This window comes from Citrus clementina, unplaced genomic scaffold (genome assembly GCF_000493195.1).
Source record: "Citrus clementina cultivar Clemenules unplaced genomic scaffold, Citrus_clementina_v1.0 scaffold_4, whole genome shotgun sequence".
Lineage (NCBI taxonomy): Eukaryota > Viridiplantae > Streptophyta > Magnoliopsida > Sapindales > Rutaceae > Citrus > Citrus x clementina.
In genome coordinates, this window is record NW_006262274.1 from 15291760 (window position 1) to 15301630 (window position 9871).

General features: G+C 35.9%; 1 protein-coding gene across 2 annotated transcripts in view; it reads left to right on the forward strand.

Moving 5' to 3' along the window:
* LOC18044680 (glutathione S-transferase F9) overlaps positions 1 to 9643 on the forward strand; it is a 10029-nt gene extending 386 nt beyond the window's left edge. Inside the window, exons 2-4 of one of the 2 annotated variants that reach the window (XM_006437053.2) lie at positions 7951 to 8022; positions 8180 to 8228; positions 9049 to 9643. In XM_006437053.2, coding sequence (XP_006437116.2) covers positions 7951 to 8022; positions 8180 to 8228; positions 9049 to 9491 — 564 coding nt within the window. In that variant the 3' untranslated portion in view covers positions 9492 to 9643. Of the gene's footprint in view, positions 35 to 191; positions 241 to 479; positions 1073 to 7950; positions 8023 to 8179; positions 8229 to 9048 lie in introns of those variants that run through there. The other variant, XM_006437052.2, reaches the window with a different exon arrangement.
* Positions 9644 to 9871: the final 228 nt, after the last annotated feature.

The window sequence follows — 9871 nt, forward strand, 5'->3', positions numbered from 1 at the left end:
AGAGCAGAGAAGTCCTGAGTACCTCAAATTACAGGTTCATTAATTTAATTTAATTAGCCTTTTTTTTATATATATATTATGCATGTATAGATTATTTAATTACTTCATTAATCGAAGATCGTGTGTATTGATGTTCATGTTTTGATTGATTAATTGACTCTTATGCTTTTAATTCTAACAAAATATTGCAGCCTTTTGGAGAGCTTCCTGTTATTCAAGATGGAGATTTTATTTTATACGGTAAATACTTTTTCAAGTCTTCAGATTTAGATTTGAGTTGATTTCTCAGGTAGCTTGGTGAATTTTTAAAAGTAGCTAAAAACTGTCTTGGTATATATGTTTCTGTTAATATTTGTTTACTTATGCTTTAGTTTTTCTAATTAATTATGAGCTTAAACATGGCATAAGTGACTTTCAAAGGTACAAGTTTTAAATTCTAGGTATAGGTTTAACGTTCCAAGGTTATGATTCATTTGCAGAGTCGCGAGCTATCATGAGGTACTATGCCGAAAAGTACAGGTCTCAAGGAACCGAACTTCTGGGAAAAACAATTGAAGAAAGAGGCCTGGTGGAACAGTGGCTAGAAGTAGAGGCACACAACTACAACCCAGCAATTTACGAGCTGACCATGCAACTTTTATTTTCTCCCAAGTTTGGACGTCCCGTTGATGAAAAATTGGTGAAGGAGAGTGACGAAAAGCTTGGAAAAACGCTCGACGTTTACGAGGGGAGGCTGTCGAAGAGCAAGTATTTGGCTGGTGATTTCTTCAGCCTGGCTGATCTGAGTCACATTCCATTTACCCACTACTTGGTTGGGCCGATGGGGAGACAGCATATGATTAGAGACAGGAAGCATGTGAGTGCTTGGTGGGATGATATTAGCAACAGGCCGTCCTGGAAGAAAGTCCTTGAGCTTTGTAAGACTCCTTTCGGCTGAGCTTGATTGTATGTGTTTCGATTTTCGGGCTTGTGTTTTACTTCTTTACTACTTGGTTTGTTTCTGTCTGTGGGATATGTTTCTTGCATATGTGTTTCAAATAAATAAATGTTTGGAGTTGGAGCTTTTTTTTTAGGCTTGATTCTTTTTTTATTTTATACTGCTTTTTTTTTTTTTTGAAAAAAAAAAGGGGTTAGAAAGTGTCTTTTACTTTATTGCAAGTTGTTTATTTATTCAAATAGAAGAGGTCTTGTATTTTTTTTTTTTTTTTTTGGGTAGTAATGATATCGACATGTCCTCTAAAAATGCTGCTTTGCCGGGGTAAAAGAGTGTAATCAATCTGAGCATTTTACACGCACAAGTTACCCACAATTTCTTAACTACGGGTGGAGTTTGCATAAGACTAGAGGGTGTCTCGGCACTTGCAAAAATTTAGAAAAGTTTTGGGAATTTTATGAAAAATTAGATGTGAAAATACTAACTTGACCCGGCACTCACTTGATACATGAACTTAATATGTTATAGGATAACAGTGTACTTTTACATTCTTCACTAACATTAATTTGGAAGCTAAAATAAAAGTAATTAGAGGGAAAAAAAAGGGACAAAATGTGAAAGCAACCCCCCAATCACGTGAATAGCAAATCCCCAAATCGCAAGCTGCAAACAAATCCCTGAATTCCCATCAATTGAAAACCATTCAAATAATCAATGTTTCAAAGAAAAGCTGCCGAGAATTAGAAGTCAATAGCAATTCTCCAAATTCTAAAAATCCAACAATCTCACATGCCAAAGCAATACTAAATATTCATTAAGTTACTGAAACTAAAGGAAAAAAGTATCCTTCTAGACAGTTCTCTCTCAAAGAGAGCCTAGAATTGATGAAGTAAAGGATCCTTGGTGATCCAAATTTGTCACTCACTCACGGGTTGAGTGGCGGAGTGTCACTCGCAGGGTGGGTGGAAAACATTAAAAAAAACAGGAAGGGGGAAATTGGTAAGAGTATTAAACATGGTAAGGGGAATCAATATAGTTAAAAGGGTTGGTGAGAAGTTGGTGAGTTTTTTAGTTCAACTGATCTGCTTTAAAAGGAGAGATGGACGCTGATGAATTCATACGTAAATGTGAAGCCATAAGCTTAAAATCAGAAGAAGACAATATGATCAACTTTGGGGGAAGAATGAAGGCTAAAGGACAGAAAATTGCAGCACTTTGTCTCGTTGGAAAAATATTTCATACAGGTGGAGTCTCCCGTGAAGGGCTTAGAGCAACGATGCAACGAGTATGGAGATCAATAAAGGAATTGAAAGTGGAGAGTCTAGGTGAAAACGTCTTCATCTTTAAATTTGCCTCAGAAAGCAAAAAAAAGAGGATATTGCATGGAGGAGCATGGCACTTCAACAACCTGCTAATGGTGCTCATAGAACCATCCAATGTGGGTAACATTAAGCAGCAGGCTTTCAACCATACATCATTTTGGGTGCAAATTCACAATGCACCTATTATGTGTATGGATAAAGACATAATGAGGGAGATAAGAAAAAAGATTGGTAAGGTTGAGGAGGTGGAAATGGATGAAACAGGGGAATGTTTTGGCTCTTTTTTCTCGCCTAAGAATCTCGATAGATGTAACACAGTCACTGAAAAAAGGTTGTTGTTAAAACTAGAAGATAGTGAGAGGATTTTTATTGAATCGCTTATGAAAAATTGCCTGACTTTTGCTTCTATTGTGGGCTAATTTAGCATCAATGTAAGGAGTGTCTTGAGTAAAAAGGGTAGCCAAAAGATAGTTAACATATGGAGCATGGATGAAAGCACTGACAAGAGAGGAAAGAGCCAAGCAGAGAACGATTAAGAACTTTGGAATAGGAAGCAAAGAGCGTCATAGTCAGCATTGGAAAACCAATAACAAGAAGAACGAATTCAATAAAAAACGGGCCAGGGTAAGCAATGTGTGAGAGATGGATCTGGGGCAACCCAATCTCACAATGGGATCAGCACAAAGCCAACAAAGATCATCCACGTGGAAGGATTAACTGCAGGCTCATTAATGAAGCATGGAGGGGATAATAAACAACATACTATAAACTATAGCAATGCTACAGAGATAGCTGATGGGGAGCTAATGTCTATAAAAATGAGCAATTTAGCGGGAAACAGTGAAAAGAATAAGTGGGAAAATGCATTGGAGATGGAAAAAAAGAATATGGGCTCAATGGGCCTAAATATGCTGAGAGATGGGGCTGGGCATAAACCCACAATCCATGGGTTTAACTAAATCTAAACTAAATTAAATAATTTGGGTTGGGTAAAGTATGAAAATGGGTTAAATATGGATTTTATATAAAAAATCATTTCATTATGGGTTGGGTATGGTTTATCCATGGGTCATGAACAAAACCTCAATACTCAAACTTGTCAAATGAAATAAATGAAAACAAAAACAAATAAATGAAAGGTCATTATTAAATTGTTCGCGACGTGATCAATTGTTAACAGTTAGAAAAGGAAAACAACATGTAAAAACAAATCTAAATTAAATAAATGCTACTGTAAATAATTAAATGAGATGAAATTAGGGTTTGATGAAATGAAATCATTTTTTTTTCAATTTATGAACTCATATTATACTTACGTAATTACCGCTTTTATGTTTCTAACAGTAATAAGAAAAACACCAAATCTATATTGTTGTTTTTGTATTTAAATCAAGGAAAATTATAGTAATAATGTTGAGATGGTTTTTGAGGGCATAGTTACCTAGCCATTGGAAGGAAATAATTAATAATTATGAGAAATGATATTTCGCCATTGATAAAATATTATTGTGTTAGAAATTATTATAAATAAAATTAACATTTTGTGTGCTATATTGATACTGTAGCATAAATAATACTCCATTTTTTATTTTGATGGGATTTATTGACAATGATCCTCCATCCTGAAATTTATGAGCAATCAACTTATTGAAAAAAAAAACACCATTTGATAGAAAATTATCATCTCAATAATTATAAGTCAAAGGATACATTTTTTTAGTTAAAGAAATTTTATTATTTTAACTAAATGGCACTTACATAAGTTTATTTATTTATTTTCTTTCTTTGAATTTACCTGTTGATGTCATGTTTGTGGAAGTTTATTATTAGAGTTTATGTTCTTATTTATTGAGAATTAATGATTTTTGTGATTAAACTTTATTTTAATTTTCTAGTATTCTTTAATTTAAGGATTAAGTTATTGTAAAATTTATTATTTATAATTTTTATCCACTATATTTTTTTTCATATTTTAGTATGAATTTAATAATTAATAAAAATTGAATTAAAAAAATAATTAATAATTTTTATAATTTTTATATAATTAAATTTATCAAAATAAAAAATATTTTAATAATAAATTTCAAACCAAACCCAAATGGATTGGTTTGGGTTGGGTTGGGTTGAAAACATTTGAGTTGGTTTGAGTTGAACCCAAACTTTTATGGTTTAGTTTGGGTTGTCTTAAAACCCAATCCAAACCAACGTCATGCCCACCCCTATTGAGAGACAATATGGACCAAATACAAAAGCATACTGAAACAGAAGTAGCTGGGATATGCACATTTGTGAAAGATAAGAGGAAGAAATCAAGAAATGGAAATTGGAAGTAAGGGAAAGAGTAATTACACGGGCCGGAAATGTTGGGCTAATTTCACTCAAGCGGCCCGTGGAAGAATAAATAAAACCAAGCCCAGAATGCAAAAAAATTAAAATGAGGAGCCTGGGTGATTCACAAGCCAAGCAAACTCAACTTTCCCCAGTAAAATTTAATCTTTTGTGGGTAGAAGAAACAAGAAGTTTGAAATATGGACAAAGGAGGTTTACAGAGAATGTAGCGGCAGAGGCTGGAAACCAACCCCACTGACAGCCATGAAAATCATAAGCTGGAACGTTTGAGATTTGGGGAATCCCCGAACGTGCCTAGCATTGAAGAAAATCCTCCAATTGCAGAAGTCTCAGCTGGTGTTTCTTTATGAAACCAAATTGACAAATGTGCATGTCAAATAAGCGTGTAGAACGATGATTCTAGATAGTTATTTTGCTACTGATAAAGTTGGAAAGACTGGTGGCTTTGCCTTATTATAGAGTAAGGATATTGATGTTCAACTTAAATCCTACAACAGACACCACATAGGCATGCATGTTCAGCACGTGAATGGGAAATTTTGGAGATGCACAGGAGTATAGGTACCCTAAATCAAATAAAAAAAAGCACAGCTTGACTCTTTTGAGAAGAATGTCAGGTTTGTCCTCTCTCCCATGGCTGTGTTTTGGTGACTTTAATGAGATCCTGTATTCAAATAAGAAAACTGGGGGTTTGGATAGAAATGCCAATGTGATTGCCGAATTTAGTGATGCTGTGAAAGAATGTAAGCTAATTGATTTGGAGAGTAGAGGTCATCCGTTTACTTGGTCTAACAGACAACTTGGACCATATTGCATAGAGAAAAAATTAGATAGATTTTTCTACAACCAAGAATGAAGAGCTGAGTTTCATGTTGATCTAATTTCAACTTGATCCATTGGGAGTTTGATCACTATCCGAATATGATTAGAGAACGGCAACGAAGTCTTGTGTATGAGAGAAGAAATTTCAATAGAATTCACTATGAGAATATGTGGAGCTCCTATAAGGCATTCCAAAATATACTGAAAATCGAGTGGCTTAAGTGGCATATAAGTACAGAAGTCAACCCCGTGCTAATGTTCAAAACAATTGCCAAAAGCTCAATGACTTAATTGCCGTGCTCATGTTTTGCATAATAGAACTCCACAATTTGATTGAAAAAGTCCCAAAACAACAGTAAGCTGAGAATCTGGTTTGGAAGCTGCTGGTGCTGCGGCTGCAAGTCCTACTGTTACTTGTTTGCTGGCTCCTAATTTCTTGGGACTACCTGATCCATAATGTTGTGATTTGAAAGAAAATAAAACGGAGAAGTGGTGAAGTTAAAAAAAAAAAAGAGAGGCGAGCATATATAAAGCAGCAAAACCGATTAACCAGGAGCAAGAACAACCAGCGCAAAGTTCAAGCAACCTGAATGCAGAAACCGGAGCCAGATTGAATTGTAAAGACAATGGACTAATGGAGGTATGCAATATGGAGCAGGTGGTTGATGACCCATTAATGCTAGGGTATAGGATGGCAAAATTTCAAAATATAAACTGCATAAAGCAGGTCAAGATACATGTTGGCGTGAAAATTTTTTCTGGAAAAATGAGTGTTAAAGCGAGAATTGAAGAAAAGTGCGAAAATGTGAAATTGGCTAAGGAAGGCAAATGGCTCCTAGTTTTTTGGGGACTACCTGATCCATAATGAATTTGCAATCATTAATATCCACACCCGCCACATTCACCCCTGCCACGGCCACGACCACTTTCATCGCCATAACCATGGCCACTACTATAGCCATCACCACGGCCACCATCACCGGCAGGTTGTCCACAGTTGGAAGCTAAAGTCCTTATAACTATTTGTTGAGTTGTGTCCCACATTGACTAATAAAGGGGAGATGCTTGGATTTATAAGGTGGTAAGTCACTCTACCTAAAAGGCTAGTCTTTTGGGTTGGATACCTAAAAATCTTATGCTAAGTCCCCCCAACAAGTGGTATAAGAGCTAGATCCTAGTAGCCGGAATGTGGTGGTGGAACAACTCAGGTGTGTTGGACGAAAGGACCGGAGTCTGGCGGTGGTTTTGTCCGAGGGGGGATTGTTGAGTTGTGTCCCACATTGGCTAGTAAAGGAGAGATGCTTGGGTTTATAATGTGGTAAGTCACTCCACCTAAAAGGCTAGTCTTTTGAGTTGGATACCTATAAATCTTATGCTAAGTCCCCCAACAAGATTCTTTGTTAATTGGTGTTACGGCTACTAGTCCTGCAGTTGCTGGTTTGTTGCCTCCTAATTTCTTGGGACTACCTGATCCATAATGTTGTGATTTGAAAGAAAATAAAACAGAGAAGCGTTGAACTTAAAAAAAAAAGGGTAGAAGCGAGCATATATAAAGAGCAAAACCAATTAACCAGGAGCAAGAACAACAAGCACAAAATTCAAGCAATCAAATGTAGAAACCGGAGTCAGGTTGAACTGCAAAGACAATGGACTAATTGCATGAGGTATGCAATGTGGAGCAGGTAGTTGAGGACTAGGATGGCAAAATTTCAAAATACAGACTGCAAAAAGCAGGTCAAGATACCTACTGGCGTAACTTGTTGGCGTGAACAATTTCCTTGAAAAATGGGTATTAAAGTGAGAATTGAAGAAAAGCCCGAAAATGTGAAATTGGTTTAAGGAAGACAATTATCTCCTAGTTCTTGGGACTACTTAATCTATAATCAATTTGCAATCATCCATGTCCACACTTGCCACATCTACCCATGCCACCCCCACGACCACTTCCATCGCCATAACCACGGCCGCTACCATTGCCACTGCCACGGCCACGGCCATCGGCAAGTTATTTATGTAATTACAAAGAGTGTTTATAGAAAGAGTTAATTATGTCTATTTTTTAATCGGCCGGGTTATTACAAATGGGGTGTGTCCAGTATTTTACTGGGGTGTTAGAAGCAGTCACTCCCTCCAATTTAATTTTCGTTTTCAAAAGTCAATTCTTTACGCGAGTCTTTCTATAGAAATTGTAAGTTTATTTTTTTGTTTATTTTTTTCCTTTTGTGAAACATAGGACAATACACATGATGGCGTGCGCTTATCTACGACCTCCCTTGACATAACTTCCTACCAGTGGCTGTAAATTAATATATAAATATAATGAAAAAATCCCACTATGGCACTATATTTGCCTATTTAAAGGGGATAAGCAAACTGCCCAGCATCACAAACTCACTTACTGCTTTTTATTGAGAGAAAAAGTTGAGAAAGAGAATAGCAAAAGCAACAACAATGGTGGTAAAGGTGTACGGCCCAGCTTATGCTTCTCCTAAACGAGTGATTGTTTGCTTGATTGAGAAGCAGATCGAATTTGAAACTGCTCCCGTTGATCTCATCAAAGGAGAGAATAGAAATCCTGAGTACCTCAAATTGCAGGTTCATTAATTTAATCAGCAATTTTTTTTTTTATAAATATATTATGCATGTATGCATTATCTAATCACTTCATTCATTAATTGACGATCGTGTGTCTCGATGCTTCGATTAATTAATTACTCTTTTGTTTTCAATTCTGACAAAATTATATATACAGCCTTTCGGTGCTCTGCCTGTCATTCAAGATGGAGATTTTACGTTATACGGTACTCCTTCCACTTTCAAATTGAAATGTAAAATTTAATTAAGAGTAAATACTTTTATGTCTTTAGATTTAAGTTAATTAAACAGATAGTTTGTGAGATTTTTTTCTAAAATTATCCAAAATGGTATTGAAAATTTTGTTTTGGTTAAACTTTACTCGATTATTCTTTACTTCAAGTCGGTTGCATCAAGGGTTGGCAATGGGACGGGATGGGATGAGATTTACCAATTTCAGTCCCGTCCCGTATATGTACATGAGATGAAAAAATGTTCCAGTCCCATTCCTATATTTTTTTTGGGACAAAAATATGTTCAAATCTCCTCCCCAAAGAGATGAGATCCTGCGGGATCCCATCCCAATTGAAAAACTTTCCATTCTTAATCAGCAATGAGGCGGGATGAGACGAAATTTGCCAATTTCACTCCCGTCCCGCATATGTAATTGGGATAAAAAAATGTCCCACTTCCGTCCCTAAATTTTTTTATGGGACAAAAATATGTCTCAATCCCGTTCTAAATGGGATGGGATCCCGCAGGATCCCATCCCATCGGGAAAAATTGCCATCCCACTTGCATGCCAATTTTGTTTATATTTTAAATTATTATGTCAGAAAAATTCTATTCTATTATTGACAAATCATATCCATATATAGTTATGAAAAGTAACTGCACAAACATTTTGGATAACTTCTTAAGATAAAAGAGGTAACAGAGTAAATCAAGCAAACTCTAGAGATTAAAAGGAAAATTTAAGCTTTCAAAATTACTAGTTTTGTATTCTAGTTATAAGTTTAACATTTCAAGTTAATGATTCATTTACAGAATCTCGAGCTATCATAAGGTACTACGCCGAAAAGTACAGGTCTCAAGGAACCGAACTTCTGGGAAAAACAATTGAAGAAAGAGGCCTTGTGGAGCAATGGCTAGAGGTAGAGGCACACAACTATCACCCACCAATTTACGAGATGACTGTGCAACTTTTATTTGCCTCCAAGTTGGGACTTTCTGTTGATGAAAAATTGGTAAAGAAGAGTGAAGAAAAACTTGGAAAAGTTCTTGATGTTTACGAGGGGAGGCTCTCAAAGAGCAAGTATTTGGCAGGAGATTTCTTCAGCCTGGCTGATCTGAGTCACCTTCCATTTACTCAATACTTGGTTGGGCCGATGGAGAAGGAGTACATGATTAGAGACAGAAAGCATGTGAGTGCTTGGTGGGATGATATTAGCAACCGGCCATCCTGGAAGAAAGTCCTTGAGCTTTATTAGCTACTTTGGCTGAGCTTGATTTCATGTAATAATAATCTTGGGGCTTGTGTTTTTACTCCTGCTTCCTAATTCGTTCATGTGTTTGGCGATATGTATCTTTCTTGTGTCTTTTTGGTTTTAATAAATAAATGCTGGGGGCCTTGGAGGACAGATTGCGTAGACCTTTCCATGTTTTAAAATATTTAAATTAAAGATGGCACGACATATATAGTAAAGTTCTTATCCAAATTAATTTTACAATGCGTAAACATTCACAGTTAAAATGATATCTTCAAAGCATTTGCACTTAAGAAAACAGTTTTCTTTTCTTTTCTTTTTCATTTCTTTTAGAGGCGAAAAGCTATAGAGAAAGGTGATATGTCATTGAAAATGTGCATTCC